Source organism: Littorina saxatilis, linkage group LG2 (assembly GCF_037325665.1).
Source record: "Littorina saxatilis isolate snail1 linkage group LG2, US_GU_Lsax_2.0, whole genome shotgun sequence".
Lineage (NCBI taxonomy): Eukaryota > Metazoa > Mollusca > Gastropoda > Littorinimorpha > Littorinidae > Littorina > Littorina saxatilis.
The window spans coordinates 38,493,942-38,521,264 of NC_090246.1; the positions used below are offsets into that span (position 1 = coordinate 38,493,942).

Genomic DNA, 27,323 nt, shown 5'->3' on the forward strand with positions numbered 1-27,323 from the left:
CGTACACAAAAACATGTGAGCTCCGCATCAATAAGCAGGTTACTGTACTTACGAAGATTACGAGTATTCTGCTACAGATGTAAAAGAAACGGCCATTGACAGACACACACTCAAACAGACAGACAGACAGACAAACAAAGTCAAATACACACACACACACACACACACACACACACACACACACACACACACACACACACACTCTCTCTCTCTCTCTCTGTCTCTGTCTCTCTCACATACACACGCATGCACCAGCATGCACAATTGCGCACGCACGCACACACTCACTCACACACACACACACACACACGCACACACGCACACACACACACACACACACACACACACACACACACACACACACACACACACACACACACACACGTACGCACGCACGCGCGCACACTTGTTTTTAAACCTTAATATAAGAGGGTGTGATCGAAGTAGCCATGTTGGCAATTCGTTGTTATGAGATATATGAACGGTATAGTGTTGTCCTGTTTGCCAACCATTACTACATTTAAGTTCAGCCACATCCCTAAATCAAAACACCCATACACTCACCTTCAGTACCTGTAACTTGACTCAGTGTGTGCCGCTAAAGTCGCCATATTGGCAGTCACTTGCCATTGAATGACCTGGACCGCAACACGGTGGCCAACAGATAGACTGTCTAATAATTATAAGTTCTGTGCGGTGGCCTAGTGGTAAGGCGTCCGCCCAGTGAGCGGGAGGTCGTGGGTTCGAACCCCGGCCGGGTCATACCTAAGACTTTAAAATTGGCAATCTAGTGGCTGCTCCGCCTGGCGTCTGGCATTATGGGGTTAGTGCTAGGACTGGCTGGTCCGGTGTCAGAATAATGAGACTGGGTGAGACATGAAGCCTGTGCTGCGACTTCTATCTTGTGTGTGGCGCACGTTAAATGTCAAAGCAGCACCGCCCTGATATCACCCTTCGTGGTGGACTGGGCGTTAAGCAAACAGACAAACAAACAAACAAAATTGGATGACCGATAGAGAGATCCTGTAGGATTTACACAATTTTGCCTTCATCGACAATCACACACACACCCAGCACCAACACCATGTGTGCCATACCAGCAGTCCCTGGCGTTGATAAACACAATAACGAGGTCTGTCTTTGAAAAAAAACCTCACACAGCAAACGTATAATGCAGTATAAAACAGTCAGTTTAATGACAAACCAGAAATAGACAGAATGCGAACGTGCCAAAAGTAAGAGTCGGAAAACAAGAACGATTGTTTTGTGGACTGTATTTTAAAGAAACACAATGGACGACACTGTCAGTCAAGTTTTGTTTTATGTCGACAGACTTACTTAATGTTTTAATATCGCTTCACGCATCCTTTTATTGTTATCTTGTTCCAGTTCCTCTCACCTGCAGTTCCTTGTTCCATTATAGATCTCGACAGGCATTGTTCACCTCAACCGCCAGCTGGGTACCGTGGAATAATAACATGTGAGCTCCGCATCAATAAGCAGGTTACTGTACTTACGAAGATTAAGAGTATACGGCAACAGATGCAAAAGAAACGGGCATAGACAGACACACACACAGACAGACAGAGAGACAGACAAAGTCACACACACACACACACACTCACACACACACACACACACAAACATACAAACACACACACCCCTCTCTCTCTCTCTCTCTCTCTCTCTCTCTCTCTCTCTCTCTCTCTCTCTCTCACACACACATGCACAAGCATGCAGAAATGCGCACACACACACACGAACTGATACACACACAAACGCCCGAACACACACACACACACAAACACACATACGCACGCGCGCACACTTGTTTTCAAACCTTAAATATAGGGTGTGATCGAAGTAGCAATGTTGGCAATTCGTCGTTATGAGATATATGAACGGTATCGAGTTGTCCTGTTTGCCAATCATTACTACAGTAAAAGGCACAGTAAGCCTCCCGTAAACCATCACAGAGCTTCCCGAGCGTCTACATACAGTACAAGCATACTTCCATTTGAACGCTCACCGAACGGGAACATCCTGGCTGCTTTCTGTCGAGCGTGAGAAATTTTCAAAGAATTTATTTTCGTGAACTTTGTTTACTACAACAATGGCGCCTCGTTTTGATGTTGGACGGCTGTTATCATACCGGAAATCACGCCCGGACAGTAAGCCTCCCGTAAACCATCACAGATACTGTCAGGCTTTTACACACAGTACAAACACCCTTCCATTTGAACACTCACCGAACGGGAACATCCTAGGTGCCCTACGTAAAGAGCGAGCAATTTTCAAAGACATAATCTCAATCGGACCCATCCTGAACTCAGGTCAAAAATGAGTTACTTCCCTTCAACTGGCGATAGTCGTGGAGCGATGATTATCAGAATGATTCGCATCGTGGTGCGTTTTGGCGCTAGACCTAACTTTTAAAATCTAAATAATAGATTCTCAGCTTGTTACACAAACATTCTTAAATCATAAAAGAATTCTTTTTTCATCAAGACAAGATCAGTACAATTCGAAGTTTTGAAAGTTTGAAAAGCCCGAAAGCAGGGTCACGCAAGGTCGTGATTTTCGTAGCAGACGGCGGTTTATATGCAGTCAAAAGCCATCGCTAGAGTTCTTATGAATCACATTCGTTTGTTTCGTGAAAAGTCAGAGGTACATAGCGTGCTATTGCAGATAAGCTCACAGCGAGCCCCATTCAAATTACAAACTGACGACTGCATTGTGAAAAAGGGAAACTGGATCACACGGGTTCACGATGGCTCAGGGGTAAGATAAACCACGCAAAATAAATTCTTTGAAAATTGCTCGCTCTTTACGTAGGGCACCTAGGATGTTCCCGTTTGGTGAGCGTTCAAATGGAAGGATGTTTGTACTGTGTGTAAAAGCCTGACAGTATCTGTGATGGTTTACGGGAGGCTTATTGTGCCTTTAAGTTCAGTCGCATCCCTAGGTATCCACACATTCTCGCCGACCCCTACTCTATCAGTATCGGGGACCATGCACCACCCGACCCAGACACCCTAATCCACACACTCACCTTTAGACCTTTCACCTTGATGCCATGTGTGCCATACCGGCAGTCCCTGTGGTTGACAATGACGAAGGAAAAATATGCATACCCTTCCGTAGACCCATGCTTTCCAAAGAAGCAAAAACGTGCATCCCCTTCCGTAGACGCCGTGGTTACATTTCCGCGAGAAGTAATTAAATTAAATTATTAATTTAATTATTACCGTGCGGACTAAAGCTTCTCAAAAAAGGAAAAACGTGAATACCCTTCTGTAGACGTCGTGGGGCCGTGTGGACCCAGAAGGGTGGTGAATTGCAAATATCTCTTAAACCAGTTGGAATTTTTTAATGAGCTTTTAAGAATGTCCCAGACACCTAAAAACCTCTTTTGTCTTAAAAGATCATTAAATTTAAGTGAGAAGTAATTACAAAAATAAAGGTCAAATTTAGACTACACAGGGAAGACATCGTGGGGCCGTGCGGACCCATGTTTCTCAAACTGAAGGAACTTACACAAAAAACTAGGGAGAGAAGTCAGAAACCTTCAGGTATTGGCTCTAAACATCATTTTCTACGATCTGTTTAACTTTGGAGTTAATAAGCAAGTCGCGTGGAGCGAAATTAATACATAACAATGTGGGTCCACACGGACCCACGACGACCGGCGAAGGTTAATGCAGTAAATATAAAACCGTCAGTAAATGACAAAACTGAAACAGGCAGAATGCGAGCGTGCCACAAGTAAGAGTCGGAAAACAAGAACGATTGTTTTGTGGACAGTTTATTAAAGAAACACAATGGACGACACTGTCAGGCCATCTTATGCCTATTTGTCAAACAAAAGAACCAAAACTAACAAAAGCATAAACAGAAACCAAGAACCGTAATGTTCAAAGTAGCGGTGAGGTGAGGATTTTGTTTAAGTGTGAATTTTATCATTTAAGATTAAAAGCAGTAAAATGTACATGTTTCAGCAAATTTGGTTCATTTGTGTATTTGTCATACAATGTTTAGCCTACTGAGTGGTCTACATCAAAAGGTAAAACGTGAATCAACACCATGTAGTTCTCCTTGTAATATTTTCATTCTTTTGCGTCCGAAACACCTATAGCTACATAAAAAAAATTAAACATTCGATATGCACTATTTAGATAACATAAGGTAAATTTGTCACAATATTCTACAGTAAGCCTACTATCTACAGATATCCATTGTACTGTGTTACAAAATACTGAAACAAATCTCAAATAAGAAGGAAAAACAACAACACCACCAAACATTTGTGTAAGACAATTAAAATCAAACCTAGTATACACGGCAGAACACAGTAAGTGCGTGTGCATAGATAACATCGATTTGATGAATGTCACAGTTCAGGCTTTGTGATCTTTCTTTCTTTTCTTTATTTGGTGTTTAACCTCGTTTTCAACCACGAAGGTTATATCGCGACGGGGAAAGGGGGGGGGGGGATAGAGCCACTTGTTAATTGTTTCTTGTTCACAAAAGCACTAATAAAAAAATTGCTCCAGGGGCTTGCAACGTAGTACAATATATTACATTACTGGGAGAATGCAAGTTTCCAGTACAAAGGACTTAACACTTCTTACATACTGCTTGACTAAAATCTTTACAAACATTGACTATATTCTATACAAGAAACACTTAACGGGTAAATTCTTCCCCCTAACCCGCGGGGGGTACGCTTTGTGATAACATAGTTGGGAAATATATAATGGAGTACACGTAAATTCTGAGAAGCTGAAAGCACCTTTTACCACAGTCACAACCAAGTATAATTCATCCATTGTACACATGTGCACACACACGCACACACACACACAAGCGCGCGCGCACACGCCAGCACGCACGCACGCACGCACGCACGCACGCACGCACGCACGCACACACACACACACACACACACACACACACACACACAAGCTTTTTATGTCGGAGCAAGAAACAAAACAAGTCGCGTAAGGCGAAAATACAACATTTAGTCAAGTAGCTGTCCAACTCACAGAATGAAACTGAACGCAATGCAACGCAGCAAGACCGTATACTCGTAGCATCGTCAGTCCACCGCTCACGGCATAGGCAGTGAAATTGACAAGAAGAGCGGGGTAGTAGTTGCGCTGGGAAGGATAGCACGCTTTTCTGTACCTCTCTTCGTTTTAACTTTCTGAGCGTGTTTTTAATCCAAACATATCATATCTATATGTTTTTGGAATCAGGAACCGACAAGGAATAAGATGAAAGTGTTTTTAAATTGATTTGGACAATTTAATTTTGATAATAATTTTTATATATTTAATTTTCAGAGCTTGTTGTTAATCCAAATATAACATATTTATATGTTATTGGAATCAGCAAATAATGGAAAATAAGATGAACGTAAATTTGGATCGTTGTATAAATTGTTATTTTTTTTTACAATTTTCAGATTTTTAATGACCAAAGTCATTAATTAATTTTTAAGCCACCACGCTGAAATGCAATACCGAAGTCCGGGCTTCGTCGAACATTACTTGACCAAAATTTCAACCAATTTGGTTGAAAAATGAGGGCGTGACAGTGCCGCCTCAACTTTCACGAAAAGCCGGATATGACGTCATCAAAGACATTTATAAAAAAAAATGAAAAAAACGTCTGAGGATATCATACCCAGGAACTCTCATGTCAAATTTCATAAAGATCGGTCCAGTAGTTTGGTCTGAATCGCTCTACACGCACGCACACACACACACACACACACATACACCACGACCCTCGTCTCGATTCCCCCCTCGATGTTAAAACATTTAGTCATAACTTGACTAAATGTAATGAACGAGGTTTGACTTCAAAAAACGACTTAATTTCCATTTAGACATTCATATTTTTACGAAGTGCAAAAATTCAAATATCTACAAGGAATTTGTTAAGAAGTTTTAACTGAAGTCCTGGTCCATACAACACTAAGTTCTTACTTCACAACTAAGGGAAGAGGTGGCACGGGATTTTCAGCCAAAATCGTTTTATGACGTGATTTGGGTTTTCAGCATAATAACATACTTTAAACACCCTATGTTTATGATGTTTATGATGTTTATTTTGTCAATTTCATCTTCTATTTTGCAATGAAGTGATGATTTGCAAAGTGAGTGAATGCTAAAAATCTGAAAACTTGGTGAAAAATCGATGTTTTCAAAGCAGAGCAGCAGCAACTTGTCGATGAATTTGTCGGATTTTTGCATTCAACCGTACTCAGCGGGAATTCCCATTTTTTGACGATGTAACAGTCTGAGTCGCACACAAAAAGTCCGCATTTCAGCTCAACGACCAAAACACAGATCCTGGCGAAGGGTGCGTTCACATGCAAATATTCCATATTTGGAAGAGTGACCTTCAACCTTTCAAAATCTATTCGCTGATTGGTCATTATCAATTTTGTTCAACCCGGAAGTCGTTCTGCGCATGCGTGCACACGACATCCGCATGCACACGCGGACGTCTCAAACAGCGCTTTTTTTCTCTCAACTCTGCCTCTAAAAAATAAAATCTGCAGGAATCCATCATGCAAGAGGTAGAGGAAGGTACAACTTGCGGCAGATCGAACAGCGAAGAAGAATAAGCTAGCAGTCACTCTGAATGTCGAGCCCGCGATGCCTGAATAGGTAGGACGTCAGGCCTTGTTTATCTCACAAAAAAACTCCATACTGACTTTCCACTTCCACTCCAAACTACTGCTAATCGAACTTTGGACCAGATATTCCACTCATGTATCTAATACGTGGTGAAAATGAAATTTTGACTTAGAAATTTGCTTCCTCGCAAAATCGAACTGTTCTCATTCAAGGGACATAACAACTCGGAGCGTTTTCGAGTGAATCGAATTTTTGTTGTAAAATCCATCGGATTCCATCCCAAATCTGCTTTATTAATAAGAACTTGATATTCTGTTCTCCCTCTAGATCATTGTACCCCTTGAAATTGTCAGGGAAGCATCCAGTATAGAGTTTATTTTGGCAGAAGCCCGACTTCCTACCCATAGTCGCATGATTGTGTTATGGACGAAATACCGCTTACTTCGAAGGAATGCAGGTCTAATTAGGAAAGTTTCATGCACAATTGTATCTTCCCTCATTGCATGCCTCTCAACTGGATCTGGAAACGAAATTCGTCAAAAACGTTCTGTTATTACGGGAAATAGCTACTGGTGAACACATTGCGGCAAATTTCAAACATGCAGCTTCAACGATTGTTTAAAGGCACAGTAAGCCTCCCGTAAACCATCACAGATACTGTCAGGCTTTTACACACAGTACAAACACCCTTCCATTTGAACGCTCACCAAACGGGAACATTCAGACGACGGTTTATACTTATCGCCAGTTCCTCTGAACAGTCAAAAGCCATCGCTAGAGTTCTTGTGAACCACAGCCGTTTGTTTCGTGCATAGTCAGAGGTACTTAATAACGTGCTATTGCAGATAAGCTCACATCGAGTCGCATTCAAATTACTAACTGACGACTACATTGTGAAAAAGGGAAACTTGATCACACGGGTTTACGATGGCTCAGGGGTAAGATAAACCACGCAAAAATAAATTCTTTGAAAATTGCTTGCTCTTTACGGAGGGCACCTAGGATGTTCCCGTTTGGTGAGCGTTCAAATGGAAGGGTGTTTTGTACTGTGTGTAAAAGCCTGACAGTATCTGTGATGGTTTACGGGAAGCTTACTGTGCCTTTAATGAAAAGCCACGGCGTAGTGTCACTTTTTGGGACTTTTTTGAAAAAAATCCATAGTTCTTTCAAACAAATACTGGTGCTAGTTCTAAAAATGAGCATGAATGTGATTTGTTTTCTTTTTAAACTTCATAATACATCAAAATATTGTAAACAAAACTGCAAACAGTCAGTTTTGATTTTTCGTGCCACCTCTCCCCTTTATATCCCTTACTTCTGCAATAGCTGTACATGTGTTGTACTGCGATATATATATAGTCTTATTTGAACAACATATCAACTTTCTAGCAAAGGAAGAGGAAGTAACTTACGTCAAGTAGAACAATTATGCAACAATCAACTTATAAGGTGTATGTTCACATGAACACTTTTTGCAACTTACTTGTTTAAAGTGAAATGATTTTTATCACTAGCAATGGACTCATTTCAGCTCTCTTTAACATGCAGATTTGAAGGGTATTTTCAAATGTTGATTTTACTGAAATCAGTCAAAGTGTGCAACACGATCGTTTATACCTACTTTTAGAACTGATCTTTACTCACAAAAACACTAAACTGTTAAGCTGGAACTTTGAAATTTACGAAAAATGTAAAATTAGCATTAACAAAGGCCTTTAGACATTTATTGCCACAGAACCACTTTTTCATCACCCCTTTTTCATCACTCAGTGCAATATGTAAGTAATGGGAAACATTTATGTCAGGTACAAAGGTATACACATTACATCAAATATTCAAATGTGACAAAGTATGACAAAAACAACCATGAAAACAATAATAAAAATTGTGTAGAAGAACACAAAACGCTCTACACGGACATACGGCGCCAAATTACAGTTCGAAATGTGAAAGTAAATAAGCATGTTATAACGTGTTCACATAGTTCAAATAGAATATTATAAAAGCAGAAGCTCAAGAAAGTACTGAGTCAGTAATACAACCAAACAAGTCGCGTAAGGCGAAATTACTACATTTAGTCAAGCTGTGGAACTCACAGAATGAAACTGAACGCACTGCATTTTTTTCACAATGACCGTTGTCCGCCGCTCGTGCTAAGCCTGTTTAACGCGGTAGTGCTGCATAGCACGCTTTTCTGTACCTCTCTTCGTTTTAACTTTCTGAGCGTGTTTTCAATCCAAACATATCATATCTATATGTTTTTGGAATCAGGAACCGACAAGGAATAAGATGAAATTGTTTCTAAATCGATTTCAGAAATTTTAATTTTAATCATAATTTTTATATTTTTAATTTTCAGAGCTTGTTTTTAATCCGAATATAACATATTTATATGTTTTTGGAATCAGAAAATGATGAAAAATAAGATGAACGTAATTTTGGATCGTTTTATAAAAAAATAATTTTAATTACAATTTTCAGATTTTTAATGACCAAAGTCATAAATTAATGTTTAAGCCTTCAAGCTGAAATGCAATACCAAAGTCCGGCCTTTGTCGAAGATTGCTTGGCCAAAATTTCAATCAATTTGATTGAAAAATGAGGGTGTGACAGTGCCGCCTCAACTTTTACAAAAAGCCGGATATGACGTCATCAAAGACAATTATCAAAAACATGAGGGATATCATACCCAGGAACTCTCATTTAAAATTTCATAAAGATCGGTCCAGTAGTTTACTCTGAATCGCTCTACACACACACACACACACACACACACACACGCACACACACACACACACATACACACACACACACACACACACACACACACACACACACACACACCACGACCCTCGTCTCGATTCCCCCTCTATGTTAAAACATGTAGTCAAAACTTGACTAAATGTAAAAAGAATAACTTGAATACTCGAATTGACGACATGACAGTGAGATCAAGCTCAAGCATGAAACGGTGCTGATACGTCGAAATTTTGTACGCTTTACGTCACTGTAAAACTCAAAAGTGGTCAAAGCTACATGTAGAAGAAGTTCTTAAAGTACAACTTCTGGAGCTCCTACAGGTTCAGGAGGGATTCAGCCCTTGCCTGATGGATTCCCTCCTCAAAACTAATCTCTCTTGTGATCTACCGTATTTGAAAGTGGGGCTTAAAGATTAAGGTGGAGGTGTTCAGATGTATAGAAGCACCAAGATTTGAAGGTGATATCGAAATGGCCCTCGGCCTAAAGTTTGGTTTAAAAGGACTTCAGGAGGCAAACGATGCGACTAAGTTGCTTAAGCCAAAGATTCTTTGTTTAAACATGGTTGCACGGAAATCCACCTCTTTTTCACGTGGCGTTATCAAAGCTGAAGTCAGCCGCCGCGGCCATTTTCCTTCCCACGTAGCTGAATGTGAACAGTTACGCACTATGCATGTGTCACTGGAGTACAAAGAACGGATTGGCATCTTCACATTTCAACTCAATTTACTTCAGCTAAGCCACAGTCAACAAGTCTTGTTTATTTTCTCCATTGTAAAACAGAAGTGATTCAGATCATGTCAACGGTGTTCTTGCACTTTCTCTTGATATTTTACAATCCCTGTTGGTGTCTTGTTGTGCGCTTTGCAAACTTTCTCACATACATCTTAAAAGTGAGGTCCCTTCGCTCGACCCTTAAGAGCGGTTATCCATGCAACGTGCTGTTGTCTGTCTATCACGAAGATCCACGATTAAACCTCTCCAAGTACCGATCCGTTTTAAACCAAAGGTCTTGTTTATGGCTCCACCACTGGATTCGTACAAGACTTTCTTCACATTTCTCTTCAGACTGGTTCATGTGTGTTATCTATCTCTTTTTTTTTATCAAATTTACGGGCTCACTAGTGCTGCAGTCTCAAGTAATAGCAAACAATTCCATGTTGGAGAGGTGTAGTATTGAATGGACTGTCTCTAAACAGCCAAACAAGTTTCTTCTAATACATATGTACAACATGGTTTTCAAGCCGACGTGGGCAAAAGGCTATGGAACGCTTTTGGTGCTCACCAACATTTCCCTTACTACAAACCATCACAGTTCCAGTTGGTGCTCATCAAATGCCAACTATCACTTTGAACAATGTGCCCATCACATACCATACGCCGTCTCACGTTGAACGGAAGACCAACCTGCATGGCTATCACAAACACAGGTCAAAAATGTCCAACAGAATCCATCTACACAACTGCCGCAAGTTTTGCAGCTCACAACCGTCCAGGAGTAGGTCCATGGCTTTCACAAACACAGACCTTCAATGTCAGCATAAAATCATCCACACGACCACATCAGCCTTTGCTGCTCATAGGAACCCCGTATCCACTTGCAGCAGTCTCCAGACAGCCCGCTGTCGGATGACTGCCAATCATTGAGAAAAACTAGAAAACTTGGGCAAAGCAAATGTTTTTCTGACGTTTTCTTGCACAGTTCGGGTTTCTTCTGCAACACAAAGTTAAACAAACTCAGAAGACTGTGAGATGCTTATGCTAGAAGAGAGTTTGATTCCTTGTTTGTTGTGCAGCGGTTTTGGAAAGACCACATGTCGTCAAACGACCTTGTTTGCTGCTCGAATTCATCGTCAAGGTGCCAGGGATCTTGATTCGTTGCAGGCATAAAACACTCACAGGATCTTTTTCCTGTCTTGAACCCCTTCTCGATACCTTGTGTGCAAAGCAGCCCATCCAAACTTTGCGGTATGACTGAGCACAAGGGTAGCTCATCACAGGACAATGAAGAAAGCTCGCCCCCATCTTCACACAGCTAGTACTTCCGTGCATTCACCAGCCTCTCGACGGATTCTTGACAGGGCTTGAAGGGTTCATCTACAATTAGAGCAGGGCACACGGATGGGTCGTCTGAAGACTACACAGAGTTTTTAGCCCTATCTTCAAAGCTTTAAACACTTTGTCCATCACCCAGTCTTTGACAGGACCCTGCACAATGCTCAAAAGGATCAAACACGAGTTCATCAAAGGACTCTGCACAAGGCTCGAACCGCTGACCACACAGCCCCAAGGAGGATCATTGCCAGAAGGACAGGGGCGGGGGCGAGTCGGGAGGGGGCGGTGTTGCAGCCATCAAAGTTACAGGTCGTAAGGCAGCCTCGGATTTTCTCCATTACATCATCGCCGTAGAAGTAACGAATGTCTCCGCAGTTCTTTCCCCAGTCTGCGTCGGCGCACGAACGCACTACGATGTGCGTGCCGTCGTCTGAAACGCGTCAAACAATGGGGGAGATCAGGTCAAAGCGAGAAAGAAAATGGCAATCAATGGAACTAATGTTTGTTAGGTCTAAAGTACCGTCATTGCGGACTGAAAGGGATACATGGGTAGCCCAAACAGTTATCACATTTTCCACATTTCTTATTTCCTCTCACCACTGCAGGTGCAATTTTTGCTTCCATAAAGTATGTAGGAATTGTCAAAAGTGAACCAATCGTTCCACACAGCTAAGTCTTCTTTAAACATAAAATTGCCCTTTGTTCAAATTCACCTGAATTCCTATTTTAAATCTGTGATATACTTCACTTCCTCTAAATTAGCTTATCATCATTACGAGCATGGGTCCCCTTCCAAAGAAATTAAAAGAACATTTTCTGCTTCGAAGACTGTTCCCAGAGTATGCTATTCTGTTATGTATTTATAATAAAAGCTAGGGTTCCTCCATTTGATCCTAAAAAAAACCAGGAAAAGCAAATGCTTGCACATGACTCGCCTTCGTTACCCCTGCCCCTCCCTGAACCACCTCACCCTTTAGAAGACGCCCTCCCTTTTAAGACCCCAAATCCCCGATAAAACGTTTTCAAGATCCTGTTTTCTAAGATATTCTGTTCATAACCTCTTAGTCACCTGGCTGGCTATAGTGTGGGGGTTACTTTGGGTGGCCACATTAGATATTATGTTTTTGGAAAAGTTCGTTTTATTTGCAGCCGAAGTTGAGCAAACGACAAATGGCTAAACCCGACCACCTAAGAATGAGAAGCGTTTTCGTAACATGACCCATATTCTGCAAAAATGCAGCGATGACGCAGGGGATAGGTTACAAAAAAACGTCATGTACCGCTTGAATGCATACGGATATAAGCAAATTATACCTTAAACGAAAGCTATAGAGTGTTGCCATGAGACAGCAAGTAAAATGCCTGACAACATCTGTATAACATGCGGACGATAAAACAGAAAATGCCATTTTCTCAATCGCTATGTATAGCTAAATGAACGCCTGGTAAAAACCGAAATCAGAAACATCTTAAAAATTGTTTATTCTCACAGCTAGAATTATTTAACATCAACAATTGTTATATTTACCGAGGAAAACCACAGTCATATACAATACATAATGGATGATTCTGAATCAACTCCGAAAACAGAACCGGGTCGAAGCGAAAAAGAGTTTACACATACACAGGCTTGAAAAGGGATAATTTGGTTCAATCTGTTAGATTTTGACCCATAACGTTAAAGATCAGCATGTTATAAAAGGAAAGTGATCCTTGTAAAAGGATTTTGCTATCGCAAAATAATTCAACTTCCGGTTTTACCACATGACTTCAATAATGTTATCGAATTATTACACATTTAGGAACCTACGCTAACAAGAAGGCGCGAGCTTGCATTCAAAGTTAGCTTAGGCAACGAAGGTTCGATGACGTCATCCAATAGTCACATCACAGAAGGAAATGTACACAGGCTGAACGTAGCCCATTTTAGCTCGAGTTATTAGACAGAGAGTCTTGAAGAGAATGATAATAACAACGTTTTTAACAGAGTGCAGACCTCAATGATCGTGAGAACGCACAATTTATTGTTTTCTGATGGTTATAACCGGAAGTAGCTTTCGATAATGGGGCAGACAATTCCCGTAAACCCTTCAAGGCTTACTTCCCTTCTTTGTTGTCGTTAGTTTCATGGCTGACGAACAGATGTTACTTACGTTCACATGCAGCTATCGAAGCACGTTCAGCAAACCAAATTATAAGACATACACGTAAGATATCAGGTGCTCTTCTGTCATCTGCTCTTCATACTTCATTATTTTGCACGTAAAGCAAACCCTAAATATTACATAAACGAAAAGTAACAACTGTTCCGAAGTTCGTCAGCCATGAAATTATCATTCTCTTCAAGACTCTCTGTCTAATCAGTCGAGCTAAAATGGGCCACGTTCAGCCTGTGTACATTTCCTTCTGTGATGTCACTATCGGATGACGTCATCGAACCATCGTTGCCTAAGCTAACTTTGAATGCAAGCTCGCGCCATTTTGTTAGTGTAGGTTCCTAAATGATTATTACATAGCGTGCATTTGTCAGAAATTATACTAAATGTTAGAAGCGATCTTGAAGTGAAAGTAACGTTTAATAAAAGTATGCCCATTTACTTATTGATTGATATATGACTAAAATAAGGGACATGTAATTTAAACGTACAAAACGACATTTTGTCCCCTACCTCTCTAAAAAAAAAAACGCGACTATGACCGACCGATATGTATTTGTAAGTTAGGTCATTTTTAGCGATGAAAACGTTTTTTCTTGAAAAGATAACACGCAAACTGTGAAGTTCAAGCCCATAAATGATTTTAGTACGACTTCTTCAGAATATGTCTGTTTTTCACTTCACCAGTTTCAGTTTTAATAACATATATGTATAGCTGTCATTTTCAAAAAGCCGTATCTGCAAATTCACTTAAACAAATACACCATGAACCCAGAAGGTATTAGAGTGAGACACTTTACATTGAAATATGTTATGATTCCCCTTATTTCAAAATATATGCATTTCAATTGGCAGACACGATTCTCGTCGTAGGTGAGGCAACCGTTAGCATTTTTTGCCGTAAGAATTGACATGTTTAAACATAAATCATGAACAAAAAAATGATTCTACAAAAAGTGCAGGTTTTCTTGGTATAGTCAGTTAAAGCATCTTAAAATTCAAGAAATTGTGCAATTACACGTGTATGTATTTGAAATGGCAGAAAACGTTGAATGAAAGTGATTTTTGACTCATTGAAACCCTACCCCCACTAACAAAACGGGCCCTGAGATTAGGGGTGTTAGTTAAAAATGAATGAATATTGGCTATGCTTTCCCCTAAAGTATTCAAAACCTATACATATACATAGGCAGGATGTTCTACATTAGCACAAATAACTTTTTAAACATATGCATATGCTTAGTACACGATACTTCCGGTTTTTCTACGGGAAGATTTTAAATTTAGGAGGTACACACCTTATCTCAGAAAAAGCTTTTTCTTCAAAAAGTGCAAGTAGATATTAAAGTTCATACATAATATTTATATATTTGAGTTAAATTTCCTTCGAAAGTCATTTGTTTCAAGTGGCAGAAAATGTCATTTGGAGAGTTACATGTACGTTAAGTGTATAACTGTTGTCTGTGATTAGTGCATTGTGAACACATTGGCTCCATTTGATCCGAAATGCTAAACGATGTCGTGATCATACGACAGTTTTAGGATGTTTTACATCGTATTAATTACTAAATTGATGATAGCATTTCATTAATAAATTCTATTTCCGGTTGCGTCAGTGCCGTTCTCTTTTTCTTTTTGTAATAAGGTAATAACGTATGAACCACGTGTCACACTGCTACGCTAGTCTTCAAATAAAAATTCCAATTCTAGTCTGCTGAAAGGCATGTATTGCGCGCTACATACATTTATACCCCACCCTAGGATTACAATGCAAGTAAACACATATAAAGCGATGGTAACTTTTTACATGGTTACACACGCAGTGGTTAACGTAACGTGTGGTTTAACAAAATCAATTACACATACAATAGTGAAACAATGTTAAAGTCTGTCTGTGTGTCTCTGTCTGTGTGTTTGTCTCTGTCTGTCTGTCTGTCTGTCTGTTTGTTTGTCTGTCTGTATCTCCCTCTGTCTGTCTATCAGTCTGTCTGTCTGTCTATCTCTGTCTCTTTCTCTCTCTCTGTCTGTCTGTCTGTCTCTGCCTGTCTGTCTGTCTCTGTCTGTCTCTGTCTGTCTCTCTCCCACTCTCTATCGGCGAGGTATCTGCACTTAAAGAAAAAAGCAATACAAAAAAATGCATTTCTCTACCAAGAATAAAGTCTGTCTTTTTGTCTGTGTGTTTGTGTGCGTGTTTGTTTGTTTTTTGCGTAAGTGTATCGCTGTAAGCATCTCTACGTCTTTGTTTGCGAGCGTAAGTGCGTGCGTGCATGTGTGTGTGTCTGTGTCGGTTTTTGTCTCACTGTGTGTATGTCTGTCAGTTTGTCTATGTCTGTGTGTTTATTTTTTGTGTATGTGTATATGTGTGTGTCTGCGTGCGTATGTGTGTGTGTGAGGGTATGAGCGTGTGTGTTTGTGTGTGTGTGTGTTTGTTTGTGTTTGTGTGTGTGTGTGTGTGTGTGTGTGTGTGTGTGTGTGTGTGTGCGTGTGTGCGTGCGTGCGTGCGTGCGTGCGTGCGTGTATGTTCATAAATGCAAACCCCTTAATTCCGCGACACAAATGATCTACATCCACAGGTTTGAATTGTACTGACTTTTTCTCGACGGTAAAATAATTATTTTGTGTTGTAACAATGTTTGTCTTACAAGCTGTCCATAAGTTCTCTAGATTGATCCCGACGTTGCGGCGGTGCGCTACCACACAGGTTTGACTGCTTGATCTCTTGTTGAATGTTTGCACAATACAGACCGTTTTGAATGTTGATATTTCACATATCAACGCAGGACACACCAATGAACATAATAGTTTGGCTTGTCAGTCTATTTATCGACAAAGAGGCGTGTAGGATGGGATGAAAGTGGGTGAACATGCTTCATTTAGCACAGATCTACAGCAAATCGGTTAGTATGTTCGTTAACGTGTATATTTCTCGTTGAAAAACAAACATGTACTAAATACAAACCTTACTCATTCCCACAACCATGAATTTAAGCTGTACATGGTTTCAAAGAGACACATTTTGTTTTGAATGGGGGACACTTTCCGTGAAGTTGGCGACAACGCTTTGTTTACACCTGGAGTCAGCGCGCTATCAGTATAGCCGAATATACGGCGTTGAAACTACTCACAATCAAAAGGTTTAAACCTGCAAATGATATTAAGATGCTCTTTTTAATTTGCCTTACTGATCCTTTTAAATTAACATGTGTATGTTTCATTTCTTGGAACTGTTCAAATGTTTTACACTGAAAACCAAAGCCGATTACTTGCCTCATTATGATTTGTTTGAGCATACTGAATTACGTCAAAACTACAGGCACAAACAGATAATGACGTCATTTTAAATGGCACAAACATGTACATGAATGCCTTCCCTTTTGACTGATTTACAGTTATAGAATTTCTGTCAAGCGGTTTAATCTTTATGTCCGTTTTATGAACCCTAAACGAGAATAGTAACGCCAAAGAAGAAAAACATACACACAAACCAACATTTTTCTCACCGGTGGTTTGGAATATTGCCCCACGACTTTAGATTTAGTGTTGTGGTGTTAAAATCTATCAGAAAAATGTGTTTGCTAACGTGACGCCAAAAAGTAACCAAAACGGTCCTTAGCCGACTGACTATCTGTAAGTTTACCCCCATTATATTCCAGCTTCATAAAATAATGTTCAAGAGAACTCCTTATGTGATCTGTATTAATCCATTTAGTTATTAAGCCCAAGAATATTTTACATATTCAAACTGGCACAACCCCCGACCTCCTTTCCACCACCATCACTAGCCTGACATACTCAACATACACCCAATTTTAAAAAAGGATTTTTTTTAACAAGAATCATAATAATTACTAATTTTCTTGACCAAATTGAGTTTTGGCTAGCCCAGACAAAATATGTAATACTTAGACACTTTCGTGACCTCATTTCTGACACTAAGACATCATAACATGATGTCATCACCAATAGTCTGGCCAAGACTGTGACCAAATCACACAATGACATCATAGCTTAATGAGGTCAAGACTAATATCCTTGATAGCTCAGTGGACATTTTCAGTGGTGAAAGTCCTTCCATTTTCATGCTGGGATTCTAAAATTTGATGAAAACAAGCCAAATTTGGGCCATGTCTGCTGATTGTCAACTCCTACAATTGTGTGAAATTTGGAGGCTATTGCTCCCCAAATAACTGAGAAAATATCAACATAAAGTGTCCACGAACATGACCCCGTTTTGATTCCAAAATTTGACGGGGGTAAATCAATCTAGGCTCATGTTAACAGATGATCAAACACTTGATGTGTTCAAAGTTTGAAAACTCTAGCTTCAAAAACACCTGAAAAAACGTCAATGTTAAGTTATTATGAATCGAAAATGACCCCCTGTGACCCTAAAACTTGACGAGGGTCAATCAAACTTAAATCAAGTCGGGAGATTATCAAACCCTAGAAGTGCAAGGTTTCAAAGCTCCAGCTTCAATAACGTCCAAGATAACCTCAACGTTAAGTTTTTATGAAACGAACATGACCCCGCTGTGACCCCAAAATTTGACGAGGGTGAACCAAACTGGAGTCACTTCGTGAGATCATCAAACCCTAAAAGTGTGCAAAGTTTCAGAGGTCTAGCTTGAAAAACATCCGAGATAACCTCAACGTTAAGTTTTTTTTATCCACGGACGTATGTATACGGACGGAGACATATGAATCCTAATACTCTCCAATTACTCAGGTGAGTCAAAAATTACAAACTAGGAAAAAAACATCGAGTTTAAGCCTCAGTGATACTTACTCACTGGCAACAAAGCACTACACAATACCTTTTTCTTTCAGTCAGACTTTAAAGCGATAACAATTCATTAGAACCACTGACGTAGATGAGATTGATTTTGTTCTGAATTACCCTCGCTGCCATTGTTCTATATTACCCTCGCATGACTAGTACTTCGCTGCTAACTCCTTTGTCTTTCCCGTCTAACCAGTCCTGCTCTCCCCCAAAGCACACAACACCAGAGCCTCTGCAGACATCCAATAAGGCATCACTAGGCCCCAGGGAAAGCGAGCGAAATTGACAGCAGAGAAGCAGAGACAGGACTTACTTAATAAAACTCGTCCACGTACACAACTACATGTGACCTAGGCATTAATGAGCAGATTGCTGTACTTTAGAAGATTACGAGTATTCTGCTACAGATGCAAAAGAAACGGGCATAGACACACACACACACACACACACACACACACACACACACACACACACACACACACACAAACACACTCTCTCTCTCTCACACACACACACACACACACACACACACACACACACACACACACACACGCACGCAATCACACACAAACACACACACACACGCACGAACGCACACACACACACACACACCAAAACACACACACACACACACACACACATACACACACACGTACGCATGCGCGCACACTTGTTTTTAAACCTTAAATATAGGGTGTGGTCGAAGTAGCCATGTTGGCAATTCGTCGTTATGAGATATATGAACGGTATAGAGTTGTCCTGTTTGCCAATCATTACTACATTTAAGTTCAGTCACATCCCTAAATCAAAACACCCATACACTCACCTTCAGTACCTGTAACTTGACTCAGCGTGTGCCTCTAAAGTCGCCATATTGGCAGTCACTTGCCATTAGATGACCGATAGAGAGATCCTGGAAGATTTACACAATTTCGCCTTCATCGACAATCACACACACACCCAGCACCAACACTTCCAGACACACACTGTTTATTGTTTAGTCTGATGCATAGTGTGCCGCTGTAGAAGTCGTATCGGCAGTCCATTGCAATGAGATGAACGGCAGAGAGCCTGTAAGAAGGTATGCACACATTCTCGCCGACCCCTACTCTATCAGTATCAGGGACCATGCACCGACCGACCCAGACACCCTAATCCACACACTCACCTGTAGTGTCTTTCACCTTGATGCCATGTGTGCCATGCGCCATACCGGCAGTCCCAGGCGTTGACAAAGACGATAACGAGGTCTGTCTTTAAAAAAAAAATTGGCATATTGGCAGTCCATTGCCATGAGATGAACGGTAGAGAGCCTGTTAGAAAGTATCCACACATTCTCGCCGACCCCTACTCTATCAGTATCAGGGACCATGCACCAACCGACCCAGACACCCTTATCCACACACTCACCTGTAGTGTCTTTCACCTTGATGCAATGTGTGCCATACCGGCAGTCCCATGCGTTGACAATGACGATAACGAGGTCTGTGTTGAAAGAATCCCCCCACGACACACCCAAATCCACACACTGTCATAAATATATGTTTACATTGTTATCAATCCACTCACTTTTAATGCCTTTCAGCTTGATGCAGTGAGTACCACTGAAGTAGCCATATTGACATTTTCGGGCTATGAGATGAACGGTACTCAGGTCCTGTTTGAAGGGGTCTTCACAAGTCTGGTCATTGCCGTTGTAAGACGTGCACTTGTAGCAGTCAATGGCTCCTCCTGCAAAGTACAGGTTTTGGTCAGTGGCAAAGCTTAAAGAATTATATATGACATGAGTGATAACAGTATTGCTTTTTGAAATGAAGATAATTATGTTGCCTTTGAGGGTTAATGATAGTTGCTTACGTTCAAGTCTGTGTATCTATGCGAAAGTGTATCTCTCTCTCTTACGGTAAAGTGCCGATTTACATTACATCATTATTTAATAAAGCTACCCACAGATATGGGTCGGTCAACTTGATCCCACCGATTCCACGAATTGACCTGTATAAGACCAGTCTTGCTTTTTCGGGTACTTCAGTTTGGAATTCGCTTCCATCATCTTTAAGCACTTAAAGTCATTAAAAAGTTTTTAAAAATGTGTTAAAAACCACTTAATGTCTGAGTAGTTTAACGCCTTTTGATTTACCACACTTAGTATTACGTCAAAGATATGCTGTGCATTGTATGTTCTGAACATAATTTTGTTGTGCTATTGCTACATGTTCGACTGCTACCAGCTTGTATTTATAATCACCTGCATAGTATGCATTTGATTTTATGAATAACCACATATGTATGCTCTTCATGCCTTATCTTAACCGGCACGGTTGGCCTAGTGGTAAGGCGTCCGCCCCGTGATCGGGAGGTCGTGGGTTCGAACCCCGGCCGGGTCATACCTAAGACTTTAAAATTGGCAATCTAGTGGCTGCTCCGCCTGGCGTCTGGCATTATGGGGTTAGTGCTAGGACTGGTTGGTCCGGTGTCAGAATAATGTGACTGGGTGAGACATGAAGCCTGTGCTGCGACTTCTGTCTTGTGAGTGGCGCACGTTATATGTCAAAGCAGCACCGCCCTGATATGGCCCTTCGTGGTCGGCTGGGCGTTAAACAAACAAACAAACAAACAAAATGCCTTATCATCATCATCATCATTATCATGATCATCATCATCGTCATCATCATCATCATCGTCATCTTTATTATCACGTGCTGAAGTTTTCCGACCACCTTTTGTTGGTTAACTTTTTAACTTTTTAATTTTTCATGTTTTGATTATATAATTGTGTGTCTGTGCGTCCCAAGGACAGATTGTAAGAAAAGGCGTAGGCAGGTTTCATGGTATTAGGCCATTTTGATAGTCTCAGATTTGCTTAGTCTTTTAAATCCATATCTGTGAGAATCTGCTGTATTTGTTGTATTAACATGCAAACTAGTTGTTGTTTAAATACTTTTTTGAAAATAAAAGTTGAATTTTTTTATAATGTGTTTATTTATGTGCGTGTGAATGGTGGCGATCGTCAAAATACGGACGGATGAATTTACTTTTGCCACAGCATCACTAAACAAAGAACTAAATTCCAACACACACATGCACAAGTATCAATGCTGTTGTGGTTGAGAGTGCCAGAACACATTGAAATGATTGTTTTTCAACAACAATCGATATCCATAACACAAATTCTAACTTATACTAGCTCCGCAAAAAAAATGTATGGGGATTCGGATCTGTCCGTCCGCATAGCGATATCAAGAGCATCGAAACTAATTGTGATTTCACAGGACAAAAACACAAGTTTACCTAATTTTGTATACTGTAAATACAAGTTTGTGCACCCTTGAAGTGAGTTATAATGTTGCCGAGGTCAATTTGCCCTTGATCGAGGCACGGTGACCCGAGTTTCAAAGTTGCGATCCTGTCCGTCTAAACAATGTAACGATCGCCACATTTTTCTTTTCATTCAAAAACTAACCGTTTGGGGAGGAAGTGACCTCACGTTGTTTTACGTTGACGCTCGCGCTCGACAGAAAAAGACCGCAACAGTTTTTCAGTTAAAAAAATCGCAAAGTAATTACATTTTCTGAGGTTTTCTAGTGTCCGTCTAGTAACAATCGCCACTCTAACGATCGCCACTGAGTGTTGAAGTCACATTTAACTCCATTTTCGACTGTTTTAAGAAACTATTTTGACGCTCAATCGTCACGTTTCAGTGTCGAAACACGTACTGTGCATTTGCAATCAGCCGGTGTGTCCAAACTGAAATGCGAGTGATGCCTCGATTTGTGGCGATCGCTCACGTGGTTGACGGACAGAAATACCTTCTTAGGGGGTAGGGGAACAGTTACTCCTCCATACAATAATGGTGTTTACAAATGATTGCAAACTTGTCTCTTTATAAACTGTTCAGACATGTCTTCTCTTCAATAATTTTCAGTTTTGCTCGATTTGTTAATCAGGAGCACCCTGCAGTAAATGTTTCATCTGTGACAATGCTCGAAATGTTGACGTAATTCCAATGCCCATATCCTTCTCTTGTTACCTCATCTAGCCAAAACCATTGAAGATAGAAAGACATTTATTGAACAAACTAGATGCACAACACCAGTCTTAACACGTTTTGGTCTTACATGTATATGAAAATATTGATGGCCAAGGAATGGTTTGAAAAAAAAGACGGTTTTTCCCTTCAAAACGGTCTAGGTCTGCCGGAAGTCGTATTTTTTCAAACCATTCATTTGAGAATCAATATTTTGATATACATACAAGAACAAAACTTGTTAAGAATGATGTGGGGCATATTTTTTGTTCAATAAATGTCTTTCTATCTTCAACGGTTTTGGCTATATGAGCTATATGCATGCATAGGATGACCGTATTGCTTTTTTTGCGTTTTCAGGGTATGCCGCTTTGCGCCTGGTTTTTAGATATAAATAAGGACCAGGACTATACAAAAAATTACTGTTTTTAGTTGTAACAAACTCACTTTGTTGGAAAAACATGTCCTTTGAATTGTGTGCCAACATTTATTTTGTAGAATTTGAGTGTGTAAATAGTAAATTGCTGAACACAATACTGTGAAACCTGCCCGTAGCCTTAAATCTTAATCCTTGTTAAATAAAGTTCAATTCAATTCTCTCTTTAAATCCTCTCTCTCTCTCTCTCTCTCTCTCTCTCTCTCTCTCTCTCTCTCTCTCTCTCTCTAATCGGGTTTTAGAGCTAACCATTCCTGCCACACTGCCTTAGTTTCTCTTGTTGATCAATGGCTGGAGAAAATCAACGACAATGAATTCTGTGGTGCCATTTTTGTTGATTTTGCTAAAGCCTTTGACGTTATTGATCACACGTTATTACTGAGAAAATTCGCATTGTATGGCGTCGGAATCGAAACTGTCAAACTTATTAGTTCATTTCTCACCGGCAGACAACAAACTGTACTAACAAACGCCTCGGCGTCGAGCATGCAAGAAGTAAAATACGGTGTACCACAAGGATCGGTTTTAGGACCCCTCCTCTTCTCTATATACATTAATGACCTCCCCCTATATATTCAAAATGTATGTGAACTTTTTGCAGATGACACCACAATTCACTCCAGCAACACAAATTTAACTCGCTTATCAGAATCACTTCAAAGAAGTTTAAACCAGTTGACAGCGTGGACTGAACTAAACCATATGTCTCTTAACCCAAAGAAAACCAAATATATGGTCATAAAAACAAGACAAAAACGCCAGAATATTTATTCAGCTGGTCCTGCTTTAATGATAGATGGTGAAATAGTGGAAAAAGTCGACCATCACAAACTGCTGGGTGTTAATATCGATAACAACTTGTCTTGGTCAACCCACATAGAGCAACTTAGTAAAGTGGTGTCAAAGAAAGTGTACCTCTTATCTAGAATTAAACACTTCCTGAACTGCCACACCAGAAAATTATTCTTCATTGCTCATATTCAATCTGTTATTGATTACGCATCCACTCTATGGGACTCAGCAAGTGAAAATTCCTTAAAACCACTTAGCAGATTACATAAAAGAGCGCTAAAAGTAGTATTACAAAAGCACACTACCCTCACAGAGTTAGACTACATACATTTAGGGATCTTACCTCTAAAGTCAAGACTGCTTTTTAAAAAAGGAATCTTTATGCATAAAATTATATCCGAAACTTTACCCCAAACCATTTGTTCAAAGTTCTCTTTGAAGAATTCACACCACCTTATGAAATTTAACACTCCTCTTCCTAGGATAGACTTATTTAAGTCTAGTCTAGTTTATTCAGGTGGCCGTCTCTGGAACGCTCTTCCGAATGCCTTACGGGAAGCTACCAGCACAGATTCTTTCAAAAACAAATATATATCCCATTTAATGAAAATAGTATATTCTTGATTGTTATGTCCTTTGAGACACAGTCACTCACTTTTGATTTATTGTTTTGTTTATGAAATTATGATGTTCTGCATAATATCCATTGTCTTGCAGAGTTGATGTACTATTGCATAGTATTCTTACTCTAATTGACTTGCAAATTTTTGCTTTGCACCTTGTCATGAACATGTATAAACTACAATGTTTCATATAATGCACGTATGTACATAAACTTATACTGTTTTACTAATTATGTAAGTATTGTAGTAGTAGTAGTAGTAGTTTTATAGTAGATTTAGTCCCTCTTTAGGGCGAGGGCCAGATGCAAAAAAGTATACCAATGCTTATTCTGTTACCCTCGTAAAATAAAGAATTGTCATTGTCATTGTCATTGTCTCTCTCTCTCTCTCTCTCTCTCTCTCTCTCTCTCTCTCTCTCTCTCTCTCTCTCTCTCTCTCTCTCTCTCTCGAAATTTCGTATAAGAATTCGAATTTCGTATAAGAATTCAAATTTGAATTCGAATTTTCGTATAAGAATTCGAATTTCGTATAAGAATTCGAATTCTTTTCTCCTCGGCTTTGTATATATAGAAATTCCGCATCCCACTCTGCTTGGTCTGACGATTTTATTGATTTGATGGATAACATTAAATGTAATAATCGTAATGTTTTGTTACTTGGTGATTTAAACATCGATTTGCATAAAACCCAGACAGCCTGGCGCTCAGTAACGTCTCTCTTTGGGTTCCATCAACTTGTGAACACCTCAACCAGATTGACTGATACAACATCAACGTTGATTGACCACATTTACACTAATAATACCTCCATGGTGTCAAACGTGAAAACTGTACCTTCAAGCATCAGTGACCATTATTCAATATTTTGTTCTTGGTCGTTCAAGTTGCCTAAGCCGGTGCACAAGGGCCATACAACTATTGAATATAGAAGCTTTAAAACGTTTGATGAAACCAAGTTCTTCTTTGATCTCAGTTTAGCACCATTTTCCTCTGTGTTTAATCATGTTGTTGCTGACGAGGCGTTGGGCGCCCTTCTAGATATATTTTATCCTTTTGTGGATAAGCATGCCCCACTACGTCACCACAGAGTGAAATATCCATCTCTTCCCCCATGGTTGACGGAACAGATTATTAAAGCCATGTCCCTGCGTGATTTTTACAAAGCAAACAACATGAAGTCTGACTTTAAGAAACAAAGGAATAAAGTGACAGAATTAACACGTCAAGCAAAAGGAAATTATTTTAATAAATCAATCGAGGACAAGAAAGATATTGCAACTGTTTGGCGTGCTGTTAATAACATAGTAGGTAAATCTAAACAGAACTCAAATCGGTCTGCCACAACCATCTCCCCTGAAGATTGTAATAACCATTGTTTGTCCCTTGCCAATAGGCTAAATGAATCTGCAAAATGCAACAGTCCTGATTCTGACTTTGAAGTCTCTCTCTCAAAATTACATGATTTTTGTAATGACAAATGTAAATCAGACGATTTTTTTACTATTCCAGACATGGCAGTGCATGAGGTAGGTAAGGCGCTAGAAGGCCTTGAGAATAAAAAGTCCATGGGTCCTGACAAGATTCCTCCTTACTTGGCCAAATTAGCTCTACCTTCAAGGCCTCAATTTTGACCCAAGAAGTCCGGATGCAAGGAAGCGCGACTAAGAGATCTTCAACAACCGGTACCAACCGTTTGAAGGCTGCATATAGTTATGATATACTGAACTAGGGTTTTCAAGGTGTGATATTTTTTTCCAATACCAGTTAATTAAGTTAGTAGCAACAGTTAACTGTTCTGTCAAGTGAAAAATGTATGAAGCTTCGATATGGACAGGTAAAATCAGTACTTTGTTTACAGCGAGGGAGGGTACGTAGTGCTGTCACCTCTGTGTGTGAGTTCAGGTTTAATTTTTTAAATGCCTGCAGTTCAGACAGAAGATTGTGGAAGCTGATAAGAACTTGTGTCAGAGGATAGTAAGAAGTGTTTCGGCTTCGTACCGACTATACCATCATCCAGGACTTTTGTGTATTATTCGGAGAACGTATCAGAGCCGAGGACATGTGTTGTGAACAGCGATTCTCAGTGATGAAAGTGTAGTGTGTGTAATGCCGGACTGTGTTCTTCTTCAACTTTGGAATGGCAAGGAGGTATTTTGTGAGATGTTTTATGATTTGATATCCATGTACTGATGATTTGATTCAATAGCGAAATGTTTGAAATGTTCATTCGTTTTGTGCCATGTTTGTTGTTCAAGAGCGTGTTGTCACCATCCCTTATGAATGTGCCGATATGGACGTGTGTGAATGTTGGTGCAGACATGAGCGTTTGAGCGAGTGAATTTAGAAGCCCCGTGCATGAAAAAGTCATTACCGGACAACTAAATCAGCAAACATAGAAATTCCTTGTCATACACATCGATCTGATCAAGGTAATAATGTTAGCACTTTTTTTTCAATTTATTTCACAGTTATTTGTTATTTTTTTTATGAAATTATAATGCAATTCACTGATTTTAAAAAACATGATTCCAATTGTCTCCCTTGAACAAATTTGTTTGTACAAAATTTGTTACTTACTTTTTTTTTTCCAGGCTATATCAAGGAAAATTCTTATTGAACTGATTGTGGGACCGTGCACAAGCTGACAGACTTGAACTCAAAAGTTGCAGAAGATTCTTGGTTGCGACTTTTGAGTTCAAGCCGATCAGTTTGTGCACAGTCCCAAGATTTGCCTATATTTATTTATCACTTAAAATAAAATACAGTTTTTCTTTTAATTAAACTGTAGATATGTCAAAGACTGTTTTGAATAATTTTGGGGGGTAATTTTCTTTAAAAAATAACTCAAGTGAATGCACAAATTGTGTACTAAAGTGTCGGTACAAGGGAGACAATTTGAAGCCATAAAACAAAGCAGTATATTGCATAATAATATTCTTCAATTATAACAAGAAATAAGGAATAAACATCTCTTGACATGCTGTCTACCTAATTATCTTGATCGCATTTATTTAAAGTGGAAATCGTTATGTTCGTAAGCTCACATAC

General features: G+C 39.8%; 1 protein-coding gene across 1 annotated transcript in view; it reads right to left on the minus strand.

Annotated features, from left to right (window-relative positions):
- Positions 1 to 3,788: 3,788 nt before the first annotated feature.
- Positions 3,789 to 27,323, minus strand: part of LOC138958942 (uncharacterized) — a 75,471-nt gene continuing 51,936 nt past the window's right edge. The window contains exons 2-3 of the mRNA XM_070330286.1: positions 19,968 to 20,129; positions 3,789 to 11,892 (exon numbers count right to left, since the gene is read on the minus strand). Of these exons, the coding sequence (XP_070186387.1) occupies positions 11,651 to 11,892; positions 19,968 to 20,129 (404 nt within the window). The 3' untranslated portion in view covers positions 3,789 to 11,650. The remainder of the gene's footprint in view (positions 11,893 to 19,967; positions 20,130 to 27,323) is intronic.